This window comes from Poecilia reticulata, chromosome 1, assembly GCF_904066995.2.
Source record: "Poecilia reticulata chromosome 1, P_reticulata-male-v2, whole genome shotgun sequence".
Taxonomy (NCBI): domain Eukaryota; kingdom Metazoa; phylum Chordata; class Actinopteri; order Cyprinodontiformes; family Poeciliidae; genus Poecilia; species Poecilia reticulata.
In genome coordinates this window covers 30,951,497-30,975,874 of record NC_088830.1, presented here as the reverse complement: position 1 = coordinate 30,975,874, position 24,378 = coordinate 30,951,497, and the positions used below count along the sequence as shown (strand labels likewise).

General features: G+C 38.4%; 1 protein-coding gene across 4 annotated transcripts in view; it reads right to left on the bottom strand.

Moving 5' to 3' along the window:
* The window catches only part of inpp4b (inositol polyphosphate-4-phosphatase type II B), a 196,599-nt gene that overhangs the window by 51,246 nt on the left and 120,975 nt on the right, over window positions 1–24,378 (bottom strand). For all 4 annotated transcript variants that reach the window (XM_008419948.3, XM_017306762.2, XM_017306767.2 and 1 more), the window contains 2 exons: window positions 16,287–16,417; window positions 2,770–2,871 (listed from right to left, as the gene is read on the bottom strand). In XM_008419948.3, the coding sequence (XP_008418170.2) occupies window positions 2,770–2,871; window positions 16,287–16,417 (233 nt within the window). The remainder of the gene's footprint in view (window positions 1–2,769; window positions 2,872–16,286; window positions 16,418–24,378) is intronic.

The following is a 24,378-nucleotide window of genomic DNA, read 5'->3' as shown; positions in this document are numbered from 1 at the left end:
GGGCGACACAGACTTTGTAGTACTATTGTGATAATGACAAAAATTATCATTAAAAAAACTGTTCATTAAAAGATTCGGTAGCAGTTTATGTGACTGACATAAACTCCTTATTAACATGAAGGAGTTTTCATGAATGTTTATGACTGTTGTCATGAAGAGTCATTTGGTAAATGACACTTTTAATTAAAAGTTGGCACTTTTAATGGACTTTTAATGCAGATTTACGTTAAAAGAATGACACTTTATGACAACAGTCATAGACATTCATGAAGACTCCTTCATGCTCATGTCAGGTGTTACGTCATATTTATGACAGTCATGTCAGTCTAATGCACTCATTACTGTTTAAACTTTACCTTTAATAACGTAAAGTTACCTAATTTTTAAAGTGCAATCAGTAATACTTTTATAATAAATGTATATCAGTAATGGTTTCTTGGTGTCATAACAAAGACATTTTGAATAATGTCAACTTTGTATTAAAAGTGTGATAATTTACCGAATGACGCTTTATGACAACAGTCATAAATATTCATGAAGGCTTATTTATGTTTATGAAAGTGTCATGTCAGTCTTATTCACCCCCCTTCAAATAAAGTGTTACCAAATTTTTTTAATGATAAATAATAAACAATATGAAAAATGTCCAATCCAACTTTTAAACTGTCGCCACAGAGGAAAATAACAGAAAACCACAGCAGACCAACTGAGGACTGAAGCGTTTGCTGTTTTACTCACTGCTTCTTCCACTAGTTGTACCAATGTAACAGAGTTTTCCTAACTTTTCCAACAGGCACAATGAACCAACCTGAGACTGATTTTCAGTTTTTCTTTTTTGTTATCCTTGTCTCGGTTAATCAACAGCAGAACGAGGCGTTAAAAAAGCGAAAAGACAGAGGAGCTTTTGTAAAGAGGAAACTGATTGTGGCCGTCAAAATGAGTGGTTATAATTCACACACAGCAATCTGTGCTGACAACAAAACATCCTCCTGAACAATGCTTCCAGCTCAGCTTTCCCAGACTAATGGTTTTCAGAAATATTTTACAGCTGTGAAAATCCATTCACAGTAAAACAAATGAATTCTCTTCAGAGCCCACAATGTTGTTATTTTTTCTGATTTCCCTTTTCTCGGGATGATCAATAGACAAAGTGAAAATAAATGGCTTTGCAACACTGAGTAGATTATACATCACTTCTCAAGGAAATGCTCCTCTTTACAAAAGAAAATTGAACAATAGAGTAAATGACATTGGTTAAACAAGAAAACCGAGCAACATTTAAGACCCGGAGCCTGAACTCAGCAGTTGCTACAGGACGTTTCATTTCTTACCTGGTTGTACCGCTCCGGTAACGACATGAAAAGAAAAGCTGTGCAAACCAACCTGGTTCTTTAGTGAAAAAGTAATTGCCTCCTAAACCCAACAATCAGCCGTAAATAAGTTAACAGCAACAACTGCCAATAAAAAATTACAAAACAGTTTTAAAGTCACGGTGGAAACATTTTGTCTCCCTGTTTTCAGTGAAATAGTCCGAATTCAGACATATTTGGAGGGTTTGAGCATGAAAAAAGTGTTTAGGGTTATAACATTTCATCTCAGTCAGACTTAAGTCTGGACTTAAACTGGGTCACACTGAAACCTACATTTCTTGTTTTGATATAAAATCCACACATAAGCAACTGTGAAAATATTAAATTTGCCAAATTTTATCCTTAACTTACAAAAACATTCTCTGACAATGCTTTCTATATGCTTCCTTTCTGCTGCTGCTGTAATTTCTAGCACCTCTGTAATTGGTCCTCTTACTTTTTATTATAATAATTTATTTACCATGCTTGCAGCAACATCAAGCCATTTCCGTATGTTTGCAAAACAAATGAAGAGAAATGTGGCAAAATGACTCACTCTGCACAAAATGGTAAATTTTTAAAAAATTCACTTTGTAGTTTCACATTACACTGGTAATAAATGATCCAACATTCCCCTTTTTTCCTAAGTGCCGTTATGAGGTCAGCAAAGCCAGTGATGCTGTAAGAGTGGAGCGATCTCACACCACATATTAGCCGAGCACCTCAGCTGAACAGTGAGTTACCTAGAAAATTGGGCCCAAAGAGGCTAATTATCAGCGTGTCCACCAATCAATGAGCAAACTCCTTCAAGGTCAGTTTTGATATGGTTTTACCATTTTTTCCCCTCCTTGACAGAGAAACAAAGTTTTAGGCCGATATGATGATTTGATCTGGCTTAACTCATCTTTCATCCCTCAGGTTCTCACTGGAAGAATGACAGTTAATCCCCATGTTTGTCTTCCCGTCTTCCCATCAATCATCCTGTGTTTAGTTGAAATGGAGCCAACTCACCGATAGAAGGGAAGCAGTTAATACACAGAGACAGTTCCAGGCCAACAGCGGCCTGCTGCCGAGCATCCGCAAATCAGACAACCTATTATTTCACTTCGCTGAAACGCAAAGGGCTTAATTAGTATTTTGCCTGGTTTTTTTTTCCAGGCCAAAGTAATTCTCACCTTTCAACCTGAGTTATGGCCTAGAAACAGCCAGCCTGAGTCCTCTGAGTATTTCTGACAGATGGCAAATCGAGCACAGAGAAACAAGAGTGTGACTAGAACCACAGAAGCTTTTCCAACATACACCTGCTGTCATGGAAAAGGCGAGCGATGAAATGCCTCAGTTGTTTTCTCGCTGAATTGTCCTTGAAGTATCTGTTAATCACATTCTGAAGTTAGCACACCCAGTCCTAATTAAACAGTACCTGTTTTCTGTGGGCATGTCACTCTCATCCTCTGTGTGTGCAGGTTTATTGGGATGAACTCCAGAGACTTCTGGGCTTTGCAGCAACTCGGCTTGAATGAACCTGAAGGAAGAAAAAGGACAAAGTCAAAACCCAGTTGTCCATTTCAAATGAAAACCAGACATGTAAAGACATTCTGAAGGAGGAAAAGATGATTTGATTTGTAATCACAGAGCAGAACTTGAACATCATGAAGTCGCCCAAACAATCAGTAAAGTAACACATCAGACTTTGACATGAAGATATTTTTAGCACAGATGTGAAACATCTATCAATACAGAAAGGGTTAAAGATATTTCTAAGGCTCTGGGACAAACATGGAGCAGTGATGAAACTTCACAGGCCTGACAAAATTACTCCAACAACAAACCAAACCTCAGTCAGAGGGTTGCAGTAAAATCCAAAACAGCATCTAAAGCTGTTCAGGCCTCATTTGCCTCAGTTAGACTCAGAGTTCACAAGTCAACAATTAAAAACACAGACTGGAAAAAAGATGTTCATGCTGGAAAATTCAGTGTGGCTGAATTAAAATGATTCTGAAGAAGAGTGGGTGAAAATATTCATTATGACTTATTGGTAGCAGATGTTGCTGGCAGGAGTGACACGGCCAGTTATTAAGTGTAGATGCATGATCCTTTTCTCAACGGACATAGGCTGGTTTTATAGTATTTTCCTCATTATTGATCAAAAAACCTACATATAAAAATACATTTTATTATTTCTTTAACTTAAACATCTAACATAATTGCAAAAACAGAAAAACCCTGCAATGAGACAAACACTAATAGTATTTTACAGGCATAAAAATATAGACTTGAACTTGTCAAACACCTTCTAGAGTTTATTTAAAACAGGATAAATCACCAGTTCATCACAGGGCAACACAAACACTCACAAGACACACAGTCATGCACACACCTACAGGTAAGAAAAGACCAATAATCTAAGAGTCACGTTTTTGGAGAGGGAGGAAGCCAGAGTACCCAGAGAGAACACACACACACACACGCACACACACGCACACACACACACACACACACACACACACGCACACACACACACACGCACACACACACACACACACACACACACACACACACACACACACACACACACACACACACACACACACGGAGAACATGCTAACTCCATGCAATGGCTGGGATTAGAACCTTATAAACTGCAAAGCAACAATCTGTGCCCTACTGTCAATGTGTATCCCCCAGTTTGACAAACCAGTACAAAACAAAAACAAAAAAAAAACAGGCATCTTTAGGTTCCCCAAAAATACTGCTAAAACTTTGACTTGTCCTGTTCCTGTGAACCAAACACTGTGTATTGTCTCACTTTGTGAGCTGCATTATCTGTTACACCTCTAACATTTTTCACCACAGCAACTACCAAACACCTCTGAATTCATGCCAAGCAGCTTCACACGTAATTAACAAATCAAATGCAACATCATATCTGGTGACCGAGCCCCTGAGATAAATTTAAACAGATTCTTTGCAAGGTCTTTTGTGGTTAGCCTCTTGAGTTTGGAGTCTATTTATGCCCGAATGATTCATATGTGTCAGAGTTAAGTGCTTGACAAACAGGAATAAAAATAATCTTTCCTCTCAAAATGGTCAGCTGCTGGACTAAAAGGGAGAGAAAAAGCCACCATAGAAAACAGTTTTATCCAACAAAAACATGAATAAATACCTCAAGTCTCTTGCACAGTTCTGCACATTCAGAGAATCTTCAAGTCAATTCAGAGATGAAGCTGCTGCACAGATTCAGATCTACATTTATCAGCTTCATGGATGTCATATAGACAGTGAGAGGTGGGCTTTGCAACATAGATAAACAAAGAAAAGAGGTCAAACTTCGAAATCAGGTTTTATCTGTGCACTGTTCAACAAAAATAATTATTCTAATATGTAAATATTCAGGCAAAGCCAAGGAGACAGGAAATAAAAATGTTCATATCAGAGTTTTAATCCAGCTTTGGATCAAAGGTTTTAATGAAACACATTCATGTAAATCATGTAACAAAAATAAACATTTTTAAAATCTGTTGGGATGGAGGAAATAAATTACATAAAGATTTCTGGTCATGTAGCACAATCATGTTAGATAACAACTCCCGCTTGAGATGAAACAACAAAAAAAACAGGACATATTTACAGACATCCGATCCCTAAAAGGTTTTTGTTTTTTATTAAAGTGTGAAGTAATTACAGCCTCGGATGAACAACAACAACACATTATTTTTTTAAGCAAAGTAACCAAAACCGCAGAAGTAAAAGGTGATATTAGTTATATTTTTGCACGACAAGCTAATCTTGCCAGAGTCATTTTCTGTGTGATATACAAGGTTTTTAATGCAGCTCTTGATAACACTGTAATGTTTTGGTCAGCACAGTTTCTAGAAGCGTATTGCTGTGATAAATAGTGCTGTAATGACACTTTCTCTTCAGTCTGCATGTTAGTGAAGATTAAACTTCTGTTGACAAAGACTTTTAATCATCTTTCTGAGAGCAAGAGATGTAGTTCACCATCGCAGCGAAGCTTCTTCTGCCTCATTGTGCTGATAAAGCTCTTCAAATCTGCCAAGATTATTCCACGAAACAGCTGCATGTTGTTATTTAAACAGCTATGGATATATATGTTGAGGAACTGATTAAAATTGCCTCACTTCAAAAATTTCTAAACTAATTTATTCTTCAGTTCAGTGGCAGTTTCTCATATGAAAATAATTGCATGCATGTAGTTATGGATTTAAGATTGTCATCTGATTATTTAAAATGTTCTGGTATTTTAATTAATTTATGATATTTAGATACGTTTAGGTGAGTCATATTTGCCAAACTCTGCACATTTATGGTTAAGATGGTGTAAAAAGCACATTATTGTTGCCATGGAGACCTGCAGCTGTCCAATAGCAAGCTTAGCTCTCACTGCGCATGCGTGCAGGATAAACTTGATTATTGCTCTGACTGAAGATGTGGACAAATGTAATTACTGTTTCCTTGTAACCATTTCCTGACTCATTAAGATCAGCACATATCTGCCTTGAAGACTTAAGAAAAGGACGCCGTGGTTATGATTACCATGATAACAAGTGTGTATGTACAGCAACACTCAGCAAATTAGAGAGTAATTAAATTAGAATATAATGTGCTTCACAAAGTGAGACACTTCATATAGATTAATTGCACACACTGATGTTTTTAGGTCTTTATTTCTGTTTACAGATAATGAAAAAACAAAAAAGATCATAAAATTATAGAAATACACACATGGTGAAAAGTATGTTTTATACCTAAAAACCTGACAAACGGGCCTCATTGATACATATATTCTAATTTATTTATATCCTAGAGCAGAGGTTCCCAAACTGTGGGACGCGCCCCCTCGGGGGGGCGCCGTACCATTGCAAGGAGGGGGGGGGGGGGGGGGGGGCGTCTGGTTGAAAAAGAAAAAGAAAAAAACATGAACGCTGTATGCGCTGGGTTTTTACCTTAGAATGGCCAACTCTCTGTTATTCCTCTGTCAATTTGATACAGTAGGGCTTCCACACTTATCATATCTGTGTCCTCTGTCACTTTTATCAGTTTAATCCGTTGTTAACATGTGGTAACCTGTTTTTCCGAGCCGCCTTTAAACGCAACATGAGCGCTACGACACTCGCGCTGGGTTTACACCTGTGCGGAAGTGAAGGAGACCTGCTGCTGCTGTGCGGAGCTGCACAGGTGTGTTAGAATCATGGCAGCAAACCAGCAAAACGCAAAGAAGTTTTCACAGTTTTTTCCCCCCAAACTAACAGACTGTTGAGTAAAGCTGCTGGATGCAGGTAAAGTTAGGTAAAAGATGATTAGCTAATATCAATACATCACCTTACGCTTGTTAACAAGTAGCTTATAGACCAAGTTGTTGTCTATATTCAGCTACATAGATTCATTTTGCCCCCCAAAAAGTTGACCCCCCACCCCTAACAAAAACACATCGTTCAACCACACAGCTATTTGTAGGGAGGGGGGCCCAGAAAATGTGTGGAAACCACTGGGGGGGCGCAGGACAAAGAGTTTGGGAACCACCGTCTTAGAGTGAGTGAGAAATGTTCAGCGTTGTGTGTCTAAGTGGTTGTACTCGGAAATATAATCCTGACTGCCCCTTTTTCTTTTGTTTTGTAATGAATGTTAATGCCGGTCTAACGACTAAAATAACACTTTACAGCTCTTCTACTTGATATAGGCCGTAACTCTCCTTTACGGAAGCTCAAACCAGCTTGTCGTATCCGTTCTGCTCTTAAATCACTCTTGAGGCAGCGCTTCACTGTCTGTCAATCAGAGCTGGAACCGCGCAGAAACTGTTGTCATACAATCTTAATGAGTGGATCTGTTACCCGTCTCAGATTTTCACATTGTTTGCCAGGTGGAAAACAAATTTATTTCAATCTGTTTCAGCACAGAGTCCACTGACTCACGAAAGCAGAGATGAAACGTCTGAAAAAACAGACCGACATCTGTTTTTTTTTTGTTTTTTATTTCATTGTCATTAATTGGTGAAAACCGTTTGTTTGGTTCTGCTAATAAAAGAATAATAGATGTAATGATTGTGGTGTGGATTTACATTGTGAACACAGTGGAATAACAGATTCAACCAGCCTGAAAGTGCCTGAATACCCAGAGCTTGTGTTTATTTGGCTCTGTGATGGACATAATTATAATTAACTAAAACTCTCAAACATTTTCAACAAAAATCCAAATGTCAGTTCCACAAGAAAATTATTTTCTGAACGTGTGAAGAAGAAAAGCAACGAATCTTTTCAACATTGTTCTGTAATAGGTACAACAGTAGGTCTACAGCCAACATAAAAATATTTTATCACTGGGGTAAATAACAGGTCTTTTTATTCTCTTCAGCCTCAGAGCTCCTGTGGATTGTGCATTTGTTTCTGATTTCAGCTGAAAAATCAATTGTCAGTGTGGACATTTTTTTTCTCATCTCTTCAGTTCAGGATGTGAAGAGGGTTTGGATGTACAGGTAGCATTTTTATTCTTCATAAATAGAGAAGAGATCTCCTTTGTCAAAATGTCAGCACAAAAATGAAGAACATGGAATAAACAGCAGATAAGGAGAAACTAAATAAAATGAAGAAATATGCTAGAAAAGTATTAAAACAATGCCTTTTATGACTTTTTAAGCTTTTCAAGAACCTTGATTTTGAATTTTGCTCAACACTCATCTTCTCTTCCTGCTGAAAAACTCCCACAAACATGCTGCTGCCTTCACAACAAGAAGGAAACTGATGGTGGAGGTGCAGAAACCAAACTTCCCACACATAAAGGGAAATTCCAGAGAACAAGGAAGCATTCTTGTGCAGAAATGATGCTCATGTGGGCAAAGTCAGTGCCTGCAAATGCACAAGTAAAGAGGGAACAGAAGACAGGAAATAGCAGGGGAGTTTGATAAATACTAAAAGTGAAGTCGTGTAATAAATGCCTTCATACTGAAAGAGCTTTTTCGTATTTACTGCATCCTAGCGCCGACATGTTGCGTGGTTAGTGGAGATCACCGTGATGCAAAGGCCACCAGTTTCACCTAAAGGCAACACGGTAAGTGTTTGTCACCGGATCGTCACTGACCGGATCCTCTGCTCCTCCAACTGTTGTAGTTTAGCTGAGTTATGATCACTTAATAGAAATAATAAATATAATTTTGTTCAAAACTTTAAAAAGTATAAAAACACATTGTGTAATTAATAAATTATGTGAATTATACAACTAAAATATTAATTGTGTTCTGGCGTTATGAGTGACATCAGTGGTAACAAAAAATGCATCATCAACCACACAATTTATTTATATGAACAAGAAGAGGGAGAAAATAAATGTGTCTTCTTCCCATTTCTCTTCCAGCTAAAAGCATTCTTGGTTTGTCTAAATGTAGAATTATTATATAAAACACACATTTGCTGACTCAGACGATGTTCTAACTGTGTGTACATTACTGTACATATTTTTGAACAAGTGGTTGGATAGACAAATGCAACATGACATCACAAGCACAAGACCCCTTGCTAGAGGCTAACTTGATTTTAGCTGTCAAACTGTCAACATAACGTGCTAAATCTTAAATGTACGATTGACATATAAAAGATAAATGGATGTAATGCTTTATGACAACTAGATAACAAGGTCAGGAAAAAGAAAAATGGCGAGGGAGAGGGAAGTAAGTCAGTTTTGCTAGCTTGACTATGACAACCTTAACATGTAGATTTGCTGTGGAATTCAGTGTTTAGTTAAAAAAAAACAAAAAAAAAAAACGACCCACACACAAACTCACTCAGGTGTTTTAATTAGCTAAACTACCACTGCTGTGTCCAAACAATTACTTCTCAATACTCGCAAAAATAAACATAAAGCTTGAACACATAATACCGTAATGGACTGAATGTTCTGTTCTTGTGGGAAATGATGCACTAATGGAGCTGTTGCCAGTCGGTCGCTATGGCAACAAAACTGTGTGCAGCGTAGCGGACACAGAGAGTTTTCTTCAACAGTTTTTGTGTTGTTTTTGTTCCTTTGCACTAAGTTAATACCTACATCTCCAGGTTTTATTTTGGTAGCTGAATTGGTCCATCGCAGCAGCGCGGCTATGGACGGCAAGTAAAATAATTGCCCTGTTGCCCTCCAGCTCTGTGTGCATGCACAAAATTTCTGGATGTAAACAATAATTGCAGTGTGTCTATATATTTTTCTTTATTCCTGTTTTTCCCTACTAAGGGATATGATGATTTTATTTCTGTAATACGGCCCAAAACTAAAGCAATAACTAAGAGAATATTTAAGATCAGATTCTCATCGGGTGGCAAAGTTGTGCTCTTTATCGAGAGGAGAGGCTGGATATCTGCAGTACTGACCATCTATTAGCATCTCTCTCATCCTTTAATCTTTCCCTGCCATTTATCTGCTCTCAGTCACTTATTTGTACTTATTAAAATACTTCAGAAAACACGCTACAGCTGCATTTAAGAAACCATCTGAGTGCCTAAGCTTAAAAAATAAAAAACAAGAACAAGACCAGACTCCGCAACAATCAGTCCTTAAAAAAAATAAAAATAACAGCTGCTCACACTTGTGGTCTATCGGGTCAGTGTGCGTCTGTTTAAGCTTGTTAGGGGTTTCATCATCGGAGTCTTTGTGGTGCTTGGAGCACAGCAGGCTTCCCTATCCGACCAGCGGTTTCCAACATGCTGCAGACACCGAGGAGGATTGGACTCACGCTGCGTGAGCAGAGGAATCAGTCTGAGAGGAGCATGAATTGGACAAGTGAGTCATGTCTGACAGCACAGCATATTTTTTTTTTCCTTTAACCAATTTATGTCTTCCAAGATTTGGTCAGCTTTCAGCCTGTAAAACAGCCAATGTCAGAGCAGCAGCTCAAACCCTCCAGGCAACAGACTGCACACCTATTTACTTAAGGTGCACAATTTCTAATACGTCTCAGAGCTTTTCCAACAGAAAATATGCCTCACTGTCAGCTCCAGGCCTTAAATGCATAGTATTGGGCTAATTTACCAGCAATTCTGTAACAGATGTGGAAAAAGTCTTAGAATAAACTAATCAGTTGTTGCACTGGCCTAATCTCTCATCTCTCACAGAAATAATAACAGTTGACAAGGCGCCAGCACTGCAGCTATTGTTACCCCTAACAATCAACCTAAAATAAATGTAACAGACATTTAACTTATGGATTTTAACTCCTAATTATTCCTGGATAATTCGACTAGACTCAGATTTTTTTTTCTAAATATTCAAAAGAAAATGTAGCTTTGGAAGCTAAAATGCCTCAGATTTGAGATGCTACTGGCTGGATTAGCAAAGCCGCCAAACCAGGATTCATTTTCCTGCCACTGATTAGCTGTACTCCAAAAGCAAACATGAGGAAGACAGTGGATGTTAGCATCTGCTTTAGTGCCGAGACAGTTTAAACAGTGTGCATTAATGCATGTAAAGATATATTTGGTGTTTGAGTAATTAAAGCAGTTATGAACATCTTTGAGGACTTCAGTTATTGCGACGACTGTAATCCATAACTTCTGCCAACACCGGGGATTCACAGTACTTTTTTATGTTCATCAAAGTTCAAGACACTTGAGTTAAGAATAGAAAGTGACACAGTAGCTATTTATTCTAGCTACTGTCCAGCAGGATGGATGAGGACCCATATTTATCTCGTCACCTCACACAGTGAGGTGTGAGGTGATGCTAAGGGAGGTAAAAACATCTCCAGCGTTCAGTGTTGATGGCATCCTGCGCTCACCAAATCTCCAAAACGAAGCTGTCTGCACACCAGCATGTTTGTTTCTGTCCTGCCATCACAGTGTAAACATGTTGATCTTCATAACTCTACTGGAACTGGTCGGATGAGACTAAGACTGAGATTTTTGTCAGTTGTTATAATTTCAAAGGCCCTTGGAACTTTGTCAGAGTACATGGGATTATATTAAAACTAACATGCAATGTTGAATTAAAATGATTCTGCAAAGACGAGAGATTCAACATTCCTCCACAATATTGTGAAAGACTCAGTTATTACAACACATGATGTCAGTTTTTGGTACCAAAGACGACAAAACCAGTTATTAGGTTCAGGGGTTAATTCCTTTTTCAAATAGGGCCAGGATGTTTAGGAAATGATTATTTAAAGGTGCATTTTGCATTTGCTCTTGTCTTCCTCTTTCATGTTTGTAGAGTTTAAACATGTGTGACAGAGAAGGACAGCAAATACTTTTCTCAAAAGGTCTGCAGGTTGTAGAATTTTGTTTAGTTATAATGTTTTTAGCTAATATTTTTCTGTTTTAGCAATAAAAAACACCAGAAAACAAATGACTTAAACTGTCCAGTGAAATGTAGCGACCTCTGATTCCTTTCATCAAATGAAAATCCCTGTGGATAAGTCTGACCTTCAGTTACATGTGGATAAGAGCTCATCAATTTAATATAAATGCATAAATAATCCTATTTAAGGACAGCAAATCTCAGAGCTCAGAGTCATGCCTGAAAAACCCAATTACATTAATTAAAAAGGTGGAATATGTTCTGTCCTGTGGGAGCATTTTACATTTCACATCCATTTATCAGCTTTCTTCTGGACAATTCTGGGAATTGTGTGAAAATGTGGGAAAAAATTAATAAGGTTCAATTTGTCTTAATTAAATGAAGTACTTTATTAGAAAAATCTCCACAGAAATTAAAATTAATGACTGGATTAATTAACAAATTTGAAAAAGCATAAAACAGACATATCTTTGATGAATGACATTATTTTCCTTATTTTTGCAAACATTTATTCATTCTGAGAGAAACTCCTGCACAGTCTGATCCTTCTGAGTGATTTTCAGTGATCAATAATTCATCTGCAGCAGCTTGCACTCACAACTTGTTTGGCAACGACTGTCATCCAGTTATTTCAGCGCCAGACTGGTTAAAGACGGAAAACCAGGCCAGGATTCAGCGGAATCCAGGCCAGACGAGGATCCGGTCAGAAACCATAACGTCCAAAACCACAGAGTCTAACACCCACCTCCGCAGAGTCCTTCACCTTCACGTCTGATCAGGAGGGAAAAGCAAAACCCAGCAGATGACAAACATCTCATTAACGGGATAGAAGAGGATCAGTGGGAAATTAATCAGCCGTAATATTCTTAAAGCTCACATCGTGCTAAAATATGCACGGCGTGAAGGTTCGGCTGAGTGGGGACATAAATGCAGCCTGATTGGTCAGTACATGAGGTTCGTATTCATAATAACACTTTAATTAGTGATAATTTAATGAGTTTAGTGGAGCAGCAGGGCAGCTGATGTAAACCTAATATACCTTTATTCCAGAAGCAAACAGGGGATTGAGAGCTTGTATAAGGGCAAACTCTATTATATTCACAGCACAGCGAACTTTACTGCTGTTCAGACGCAAAAGTTAATCAGCCAGTGATATTCTGAGAAACTAAAAACATGCTTAGTGCTTCTCCACTAAATGTTGAAGCAAATCAGACAAAGATTAATTATTTGCATTTTAAATTAGAATTAATTGGACAAATTAACATCAACATGCAAAATGTTTGCTGGAAGCACTTAACCAATGCATGCATGTTAAAAGTGTTTTGCTTTTTATTTGTTGGCTTGAACTTTTTATCTCCACTTATAACACTGAACTTAATCACTCTGAGTCATCGTGGGTTAGAAATACACTGAAACAGCTACTGCACTGTCTATTGATGCATCCACTGTAATCAGGCAAGCGGAAGTTAAACAGGACTGAGTTTTAGACGAGTCCTACAAGTCAAGAAAAGAAACAAATATAACTTCTAACAGTTCCTTATCTTCTCGTGTACGTCAGTGTGTCTATGAATGTGTTTCTGTGGGTCTAGTAGTGAAAAAAGCATTTTATTTGGTCAAGTTCTGTCACATTTATTAAGTCAAATTGTTGCTTTTGATGCCTCTGTTTTGTATATTGTGTGTGTGTTTTAGAATGAAGGGTTAAAATTATGGCATCATGACAGCGTACATTAGTTTTGCCTGGATTAGTCTTATTTCCCCTCATACTTAATGATCGCCTGATGCCAGTTTAATGTTTTAAACTCAGCAAGAAGTTTAAGATGATATCATCCTGCACTCCTGATCTAATTCCAACAACCATGGAACATAATCAAATACTTCAGCCGTAAGCCCCGGATCACCTCTGTAATAAACCACTCTCTACAAGTTTGCTTGGTATTATCCTTTAATTTAAAGAAGTTGTATAATTAGGCCACTTCCTAAGAAGCCTGCTGTTGAAGCCAACTTCAGGTGCATTTCAAGTTTATCTTTCCAAAGTAGTGGAGGAAATAGTCATTGCTCATATTCAATCACCATTTGAAGTGTTTTCAAGAACCAGAAAAATCAGATTTTCAATTTGCCCACGGCCTAGAAATAGACCTGATGAGGAGGATGAATGATTTCTTGACGGCAGCAGACGCTGACTGTCCTCTCTCTCCTCGCTGTGCTTGATTTGGCTTCAGGATTTGACAATGTTGATCAGGGGATTGTTTTGGGGATTGTTCCAATTCTATCTTACTTACCAAAAAAAACAACAACAACCCCCCCCAAAGAAAAAAAAACAAAGATTTCTGTTGGTAATACAAAACCACAGCCTCACAGATTTACCTCCTGGGCTCCCCAGGGGTCAGCCCTTGGGCCCATAATTTTAAATAATATTTGCTCTTGCTTAGCAATGGAGCCTTGTTTTATTGCTATGCAGATGGAAATTCCAGTGTAATTAAAAAACTACAGCAAGTTCACACTTTAATTTGCATTCCCACCATCACTCTGTTCAGTTTCAGTTACTAGTGGATCCATGGAAATGCTTCTCCCTTTCCAAATAACGTCTCACCTCAAGAACCTCAAACACACTTGAACCAAAACAACACGTTATAGAAGATCATACATTGATGGTTTTAAACCAAAGTTTAAAACATTTCTTCATCAGAAAGTTTTATTAATTTATTGTAAATGTTGTAATGCTCAGTGTATTATACACAGTCCATGTGTGGCTCCAAGTGGCCAAATAATTATGAGCTAAATTATTCACAAAAAAAGTCATGTTGTCAGTTGGACTTTCAGTTTCAAGCATCCAGCATGCTGATGTGAGCAACATGCATGTATAAAGTAACGGGAGATTAAGTAATGTTTCTACTGGGTAATTGCTTAGATATGTGTGTCACGGCTCCAGTGTTGTGGCTGATGTTTGCAAACTGAGTTGGTCATGAAAAGCCTTGCTGATCTGGTGATAGATTGATTGTGTAGGCATAAATTTACTGAGAAAATAGAACAATATTTCTATAGCATCTTGTCTTCCTACGACTGTGAAATCAAAGCCAGATAGTTAATGTTGTGGTGGATGTATAGATGTTCTGATAAAATGCCTTTCAGTTTAGTTTAGTATTTTCTTCCATACCAAAGCAAATCTCAGACTACTGAGTTCTTTGTGTGTGAAAGCTATAAGGAATAAGTCTAAATTCATACAGAAATACCGAATAAGGTCTAAATTAGGGCTAACAGTGGACTTACTGTTGAGCCGTGTCCAAATGAGGTGTAAGTATAGCCTTGATGTTAAAATGGTGCCTCTTGCACAGCAGGAAAAGAGAAAATCACACAGTCGCATACACATTTTGATTGCTCACAACAAAACAAGTTCCTATAAAGCTCTGTAAGAGCAACCTTTGATTTAGTTTTCCAGTGACGCAAATTATTCTAAATCTATCACTGTGCTTTCAGCATCTGTTCTTTTAGATGCTTTTTGGTCCTGGCGGAACATGCTTGGGGCTAATCTGAGCCTTTATTGCTTCACATCAGATTTACAGGATCAGCAGGGGGCGGGTTGGACCTTATTACTGCTGTTTCATACAGTACCTCTTCAGTTTCTCCTGCAACACTTCACAGCAGGAGGCTATTTTCTCCACAACAGAGTCTGATTATCGCAAAGAAACCAATCCTATTGTTTCTGAGGAATACAGTGGCTTTCGAGTGATTTATACCCTTTGAACTTTTATGCATTTTGTCATGTTACAACTACAAGCCTTAAGGTGCCTCTTGGAGATTTTACTTAATACAAAAAAAAGACTTGTGTAAGTGAAGAGCTGCATTTCCATTAAAGATACGTTTTTGCACTAGAATGAGGTTATTTTGTTTCAACTATATCAAAATTAGCACATTTCACAAAACTGCAATGGAAAGACTTTTTTTGAATCACACGAGTCATGTGACCAACAACCGAATGGAGGAAAAGACAAAGACGACGACAAGAAGTGGCAGGATAATGATGAGGCGGCATGTTGTTTAATGACTTAAAAAGTGAGCAAACTGTGTGTAAAGAAAATACTGCGATTGTGAAATATTGATTAGTGGAATATTGACAAAGTTTTATGCATATCTATAATAGAAATGCAGCTATTGACTCGATGCAATCTGCTTTTTAACCCACTTTGAATCACGGAGCTGTTTGACAACTAAGATCAATTGGAATGTAATATGATTCAATTGAAATTATTTCTTCCTGCCTTGAGACAATATTTGCAGTGAATTGGCACAAAATGAGAAAAATGTATTTAATTGAATTGAAAGTGTAGCAAAAATGCTTTTTTACATTGTATTTAATCGCAGAGCTGGATATAAATGCACGACAGACTTTCAATAGCATGTATATTTGTTATTATGCACTACTTTACGTAAAAGCCCAGTAAAATTCACTAAAGATTGTAGGTGCAAGTGACAACAAGTAGAAAAGTTCACGATATGAATATTTTTGCAGTGCATTCTATGGTGATTGAAAAGCTCTGCAGTTTGCAAAACAAACAAAAAAACCTAATTTATTTGTGACTTGATAAACTGCAGTGTGCATGTGTGAAAACAGGACTGGGTGTAAGATTAAAAAAGGTTATATTTTCATACCGCTTATCTTGTCCAGTTCAGCCAAAGTCTCCTGGTAAGAGCCGATGATTCCTCCGTATCGCGTCACAACCTCCTTCCTCAGGTTGTCCCAGTGAGGAGAGAGCTCCCCCAGTTCCTCCAGATCCTGCACCCTATAAATAACACATTAGGGTTTTACTACATACAAATGTAAAATCACTAATACATTCAGCAAATGCTGGCATACTGATACAATATGACCCAGTTTATGTGAGAAAACAACATGCATTACAATAATGTTTTAAACTTTCCAGTCAGGGCTCATGAAAGGATTCCGAATCCAGGAACAACACCGATCCAAGCTGCTCTTTGAGGAATCCGACACTCATGAACACATCGTAGTTCAGAGCCAGCTCTGCAGACATGCATTCCTAAAACTGGACTTGTGGTGCCCACTTACCCACTCCACTCATTTCAAAGCGCCTTTCATCCTGTTTAACTCTCATCCCTTTACAAACTGTATTAAACAAACAAGTCAACTATTTGCTGGATCTTGTTTGCCTTTCGTCAGAGTTGTGCCAAAATCACCTCTGCTCCTGCTGCAGAGAATAATTGCAGCTGCGCGCGAGTCGAGTGCGTTTCTGTGGGTGCAGGGGTTGATTTCCAACAGAAAGCGCAGCCACTTTCATTGTTTCCTCATTTGCATATGAAAAGGGAATGAGATGGACAGATATCATTCAGTCCTCCTGCAGTAAATTACAATGGCATAGCAAAAATAGAGGCTTTAAAAGGTGTTGCATACTATTCAGGACAGCAATTACACCATCACCTGCCGCGATTAGAAGATAACAAGATCAGTGTTTACATATTGCTGTTTCTTTAGCTGAAATGCCCACATGTGTAATTGCTTGTTCATGCATCTTGCTGTTAAGATCAGGTATCTCTGCTTAAATGGATAATGCAGTGGATCAACCCTTGTTCTGATTCAACCCCTGCAGCAATTCAGATTGGCTTTGTAGATTACCTCCACTTTTCTTTTATCCCGATGTATACGTTTGAGATTACTTTGAAGAATCTCTGTATGAGTTAAGGTGTGATAAATATGACGCCTGGAGCAAAAATTTAAAAATAGTTTAAAACAACACAATCCGGCCTCAGCTCCGGTCAAAAGGTTACATTAATCATCAGAGGCATAAATAACAAAAATGCTGAGCTTTTGATGTTTTATTTGAACCGTTACATTTCTAGGATTTAGAGATCATACAGCAGACAACAAGAATGAGTTAAAATGATCCAAGTATTGGATGCAAAAGTTAGATTTTATTGAGGCAATTTTTTAATCTACAAGCTCAAAATTATGCAGACAGGATGAAACATTTATATATTTTCATATAAAGTTGCTAAATGTGACTAGAGCTTATTTATTTCTGGTTGATGATCATGATAAAAAAAGCATCTGTCTCACAGCTATCATAAAATTGACTAATATTCAGCTCAATGGAAAAATCCAAGGAACTCAGTGAAGATCTGAGAAGAGTTATCGATTTACACAAACTCAGAAAGTATCTCAAGATAATCATTTCCAACAGCTGCATGTAAGTAACAGTTATTTGAACGCAGCTGTGGTTATTATAGAAGTCCAGATATGAAGCATGTTGTCCTGCTGTGTGGCAGGATAAAATAAATATTTAATCTCATTAACTCAACATTTTTCCAATTTAACAATTGTGATGAATGACCAGTAGCAAAATCATAAAATGATTTGGTGTGTTTTATGATATTTGAACATCCAAAACTCAAAAACTCATTGCTTATTTTAGCTTTTTTCACACCAAACGCTGCAGAATTTCACACCGATTCACCGTCCAGTTACTCTCCAAGTACATTCAACATTAAAATCTCAAAGTTTGATTGCAGCATCTCAAGTTATTCCAACCACTGGGAAACACAGAGTGTTAAATGTTGCTGTAATTTTCAGCTTCCAAAAGAGGTTTGAACAGATATTAGAGGGGGTGAATGTAAGAACGTGATTCTGGCTGCACATGTATGTATACTGTACTTTCTACTGGAAAAACAAATGTTCAAAACACAAAATAAGTCAACATTAATGTCAACAATGAATACATACAAAACTATTAGAGTCTGATCAAAAAGACCAAACAGATGTGAGATAATCCATTAATTCGCTTGTCATTTTATTAAAAACACAAAATTGAAATGTTGCAAATTGGTTAATACTAGAAGTACATCAACAAAGACGTATTTTTTTTCTATGACAGATAAAAAAATTGGAGCAGAAGAAAATGGCATAAAAACAGGCATTGAGCTCGAAACAAGCTGTAAGCAAGAGAGAGCCACATGCTGCGCGACTCACCAACGTTCTCTGCAGGTGGTTATGAGAGCGTTGTGCTCATTACATTGGAAGACATAGAGCTTTTTAGCAAAGTAAGAATATTCAAGATTACAAGAAGGAAAGGAGAGTAAACGCCAGCAGGACATGAATGTGATTATGAGTCATTTGTAAGACATTTGTGTAAAACGTACATGACTCAGTTTCACTATGCAGTAAATGGCACCTCTTAAGCTTTTACGAAGAGACCACTGAGAGAAATATTAAATATTAAATCACTGCGTAATATCCAAACAGCGACTTAGTAAAACTAACTTGAAATGAAATTTATAAGAATATAAAATGATCTCACTACACTTTAAACATTAAATCTCTCTTTTTTTCCGCCGACTGGAGCTCAAGAAGTCTTGGTATCACGATTTCAATCCAGCACGTCTGTTTTTCTTCGCAAGTGAAGTTGCAGCTCAGCTATGCTACGATTCCCAGTGGTTTCAATCAAACATATTGTTTCCAGTGTATCCAATTACAGCTTGAAGTAGCCCTAAATACCAGAGGGCCACTTTAAACAATCACAGAGACAATGTGATCATGTTCTGTGATTTGAATAACAAGTTTCAGGGCACTAGAGAATTACAATAGTTAAACCATTCAGACTATACGTCCTGAACACTGATCCTCCATTGTCAACTCAGAATGTTTTTTTTGTTTTTTTTTTAATTTGAAGGATTATACAAGTACATATAATTTTTTGTAAAACAAGATAATTATATAAAGCAATGGGATTGTGAATAAAGATGTATTGTCATTTTCCTAATCAGGGTACCACTATCTGAAAAGAGTATGATAGAGTAATAAAGTGTATGCTGCTTTAGAGTAAGATGATTTTCTCTAATCTTTCAAAGCAGTCCAGTCTTGATTAATCAACTCTTCAAGCTTTTTTGAAGAACTTTTTAAAAGTTTTCTTTGCACTTTGGCTGCTTTATGTTGCATTTCAATCCAGTTCCTGCCAGTTTTCAGAAGCAAGGCATAAAAGGACCCACACGCTTGCAAAGTCAAGCAAGTTTATACATGAAAACCCTAAGTTCTTAAACAGATGAATAATAAATAACTTCTGCACGGAGGAAGTAGGAAGCAGAACTTCTTTGCACAGGATGACACCGGGTCGAAATCCAAGCCAAAGAAGTAGAAACAAAAGTGGATAACAATACAAATTTCACAAGGGGGGGAAATCAAAGGCTAAACGATGCCTTCTTTGGACTGTTTGGTGCACAAAGGAGAGACAGAAGCCTCACCACTGAAGTCTGTAGAAAACTCGCCTACACGGACCAGGACCCACTTTCAAATTTCACCCAGAATAAAGTTTCTGTCATCAGAAAACTGCAGGTCCTCTCAAGGACGGACGAGAAGGACAAGCAACACAAACATTCCCAACTGGGCTTATCTGAAGACATCTGCAGTTTGAAGAAAACACTCAAATCAGTCCAAGAACGAAAAAAAGCAACTTGGCAACGAATCAGTCTTGAACTGGAACTGGAGCCTGTTTGAGTTTGTTTATCCTGAAACTTCAATGGAGATATTTGTTGTGCGCGTCTTGAATGTGGCGCTGCTCGCATAAATCAAATCCACTGATGCAGAAAAAGCTGTTCCTCCTCTGTACTTCCTGTAGATGTGCTGCTGAGAGTTTGTAACAAAGGAAGGAAAAAAGTCGGATTTTTAGAACCGACTTTGCTGCGGCGTCTTTAACTCCATGCCAAAGGTAAAGTCACTCCAAACTGTGTAAATGGAAAAAGTTTAAATGTAATCCATGAATGCATGAGTTGCAGATCAAACTGGAAATAAAAACATCAGAAACATCGTGAGTTGTTAACACTCTGAAACAAAAATAAATGTAATAGAATATTGACTAATTTCTTCCATACTTAAAATCTGTTATTGATCTAAATTCCTCTGGGTTGTGGTTTTTGTGTTTTCCCCTCGGAAGATGAAAGCTGTAAACCATTCTAACAAATAAGCCCTAAAACAATACTTTACCAGAGGATTTACTTCCTCTGCTTCCCCAGACGGCTGGAAGTGGGATTTCAGCTCAAGAGCAGCTATTGGCAGCACTAGAGGGTCAGCTGAAGAAGGACGATGGATATTTCAGCTCAAAACTGTGAACAAAGGCCACAAGCATCACAAAGAAGAATAAACCGTCCAGAGAAAGGAAAAGTAATGAACCAAGGACGGATCAGGGGTGACCCAAAGTCTGATGACGGTGATTCTGGTTCTGATTAAAAGATTTCTAGATACACAGCATGAGCCCGTCCTGTTCACTGGCAACAAAAGGACTGTGAGCATCCGAACCGGACCATAGAGCATTAGAACCGGACCACAGAGCATCAGAACCGGACCACAGAGCAGCAGAGCATCAGAACCGAACCACAGAGCATCAGAACCGGACCACTGAGCATCAGAACCGGACCACTGAGCATCAGAACCGGACCACGGAGCAGCAGAGCATCAGAACCGAACCACAGAGCATCAGAACCGGACCACTGAGCATCAGAACTGGACCACGGAGCATCAGAACCGGACCACGGAGCATCAGAACCGAACCACAGAGCATCAGAACCGGACCACAGAGCATCAGAACCGGACCACAGAGCAGCATAACCGGACTACAGAGCACCAGAATCGGACCACAAAGCAATGGCGCTGACAAAAGACTTTGATCTTTTGTCAGTTGGATAATGAACATGTTAGTAACCAAAATGGTTTAGGAATGGTTTGAGTATAAATCAATATTTACCAAAATTTTAATGTATTACAAATTTTAATGCTATTAATCTTTTTTTTTGCTTACATACAAAGTCCCAGGTGGGAACGTTTGTATTTGTGTTTCTGGTAAATCTGACAGAGTAGCAACAAACAACAACAAAGCTGCTTTTCTTGGCTTCATGTTCATTTATTCAAGAATTTAGCTGCAACAAGGATTTCTGAGTTGCTTATTTTGCTTTTATATGGTTTTTGATTAAAATGCGAATCCCATCACTAAGACTAAACATTATCTTCAAAGATACTGTCAACACGTTGTTAAAATTAATTACATTTCTTTGGTTTTTCAAAAATCACTGGAGTCAAATATTTTCACGTTCCTCCTGATTAACATTAAATATCTTCAAAACTAAACGTTTTTCTTCAGCCCCTTCTGGATTCACCATCAAACAGTCAGAACCTCACACACACAGAGGCCGAGAGGAAACGAATGTAAAGATCCCTCACTTCAACCCTGAACATGCTAATTGACATCAGATGGAGAGGGATGATCTCTTCCCCTGTTAATGACAATACAGGCAGCTGTTAATAGATGAGGGTTAATCTACTGTACACCCACACACTTCAACGCAGCGTGCATCCATTATCTTCACTCGCACAGACAAAAACATGCGCACAGAGAGTCAAAGCAGCAGGATAAAGAAAACGTCTTAGTTCACACCCTCAGATTGGAACACAAGTTTAAGACATCAAAGCCAACAAACAGAAGAAGGAAAATCGAGATTATCTGGGAAAGTGACGATGCCACCCACCATCTGAAGCACAAACTGAATGATTAAAAACCCTGCACTGGCACTGCTGTGAACTCTGACAGAATGGAGGCTAAATGGAGAGGCACTGAGGAGAGGAAAAAAAAGAAAAAAGACGACGTTAAAAGAGGATTACAGGAGCCGTGCCTAAACAACCGAGCTGGGGATGAAGCAAACACGCTTATAAATAAGCAAAGATCTTCAAGGAAAGATTCCAACGTGCTTCCACTTGCTTCACACAGATACTACATGCAGGTTTCATAATTGTCAGCTATATGCCTTAAGTGATGCACTTTCATAGCAGATCAGTGTGGTCATGGCTGAGAGGCTGTTTGTTTGTGTTGGAGGGAGTGACTTTTCCTGCGAATGTGTCCTTGAGCATGTGAGTAAACCTTTCACAATGATTACAGCTCAAAACCTCCTCCTGCCAAACTCCACTGGATCCCTGCGTCTCCTGTACCGACTGCTTGCATTAGAGCATAAAGAATTCATGTAAAAGATGTGTCTGTGTGTATACGTTCTCCGCTGCGCTATGTGGGGAAAGGGGTTGCCAGGGACAACAGGCCCCGGTTGCACAACGATCCGTCTCGACAAACACCGCTGAAGCCTCGGGGAAGTGGATCTTTGATGTGCTCTGTAACGCACACTTGGAGGCTTGCGAAGAGTGATCCGTTTGTCATTCAGACATAATTCTGACTCAGTTTAGCTGGACTGAAAATGAGTTAAACATGCATGGATTTGACCTGTGCATTCAGCCCAACTGCTGGTTGAACGTTAAAACCCACAACCTACAGGCCGGGAAGACGTTTCCCCATCAGGAGGCTGCAGGTGCCGTGCCTGGGAATTAGTTTGGTGATCAGATGCTGCAGTCAAAGAGGAACCAAGCTATGAAGATAACAGCGGCACGGCGCTGTCATCCTCCATTCTGACCTACATTTGTCCCTTTTTGTACTAATCTTCTCTCTTTATGTTTAAACCGATGAATTCTAATAAGTTCTGAGCACAGGTTTAGACATGCACTTACTGTTTCGCAGGTTTTTATACAGACTCCTGCTGCAGAAAAAAATTGCAATTTTACAAGTCACATAAATGAAACAAGCCGAGAGCATCAGATAATCCTAGCTTATGCTTTAAAATCTGAATAAGAATTATTCAGAGAAGGCAAAGAGCAGCTTCTACAACATAACAACATAAATCCAACATTTAAGTGCTTGAAAAAGAACGACCTCCTATATTATAGGAACAAGAAGGTTAGCCATTGTCAAAACATGAATATTTCACCTCTTTAACTTCCCTTTTTTGTCACTTTCAGAGATCATTTTATGTGCTGACCAGGGTCTGCAACCTTTACAATCCAAAACGCCTTTTTTCCCCCTCAGCCCAAGTCGATAAACCTCGTTTAGAGCCAGTTTCCAGTGTTAGCAGACCTCCTAAGAAAATACCATTTTTAATAAGCATCCAAAATAGAAAATATGTTGTCATTTGTAAAGGGCTGGTATTTTATTTCTAGTTTTAGTTAGCAACATAAAAAATGTATATAAAGTTTTTTATATGCTGTTTAACAGCTGTTTGTTTTTTTCTCCATCCAGTAGTCTCAGTTTGATTAGGAACCAAAATGGCAACATTTGTTGAATTTTCAGCTGCATTTTCAGCTCACTTTCACACTGCACTGTGTCAAACAGTCCAAACTCTTTGAGCAACCTGTCCACCTCCTCGCATGTGGTGGACCAAGAACCATCGAAAGAAATGACAAAAACCTCAGAAGAAGACACTGAGTGCAACTTATGACTTTGCAAAATGTTCACAAAAATGGAGTAGATATCAGTTGTAGGTTTTCTCTTTTGTCTTTGGCAAAAGACCACAAGCAATTTTTCCTGCTAGCACTAGACTCTCGTGTTTGTTTAGGTTGCATTTACCCAGAAAGCCCTCCAATATGGTCACCTTCCTGCTTTTGGAGCGCTCAGCATTCATACTGCACCAGAGTTCACTTTGAAACCCAGGTTTGTAGGCAGACCAGAGTTTGATTTTGCATTCACACCTCTCCAAACAAACCAGACTGCAATTAAACTACAGTTTAACTAAAGCAAACTAAACAGGACTGGTGTGAATGCATCCATAGTTGCACCCATGGGGGAAGACTTGTGAGCTGATTGTTAATCAAATGACACACCACACCATGCATGTTTGCCTTTGGTCCAGCAGCCTGCTGGCCTCATTGATC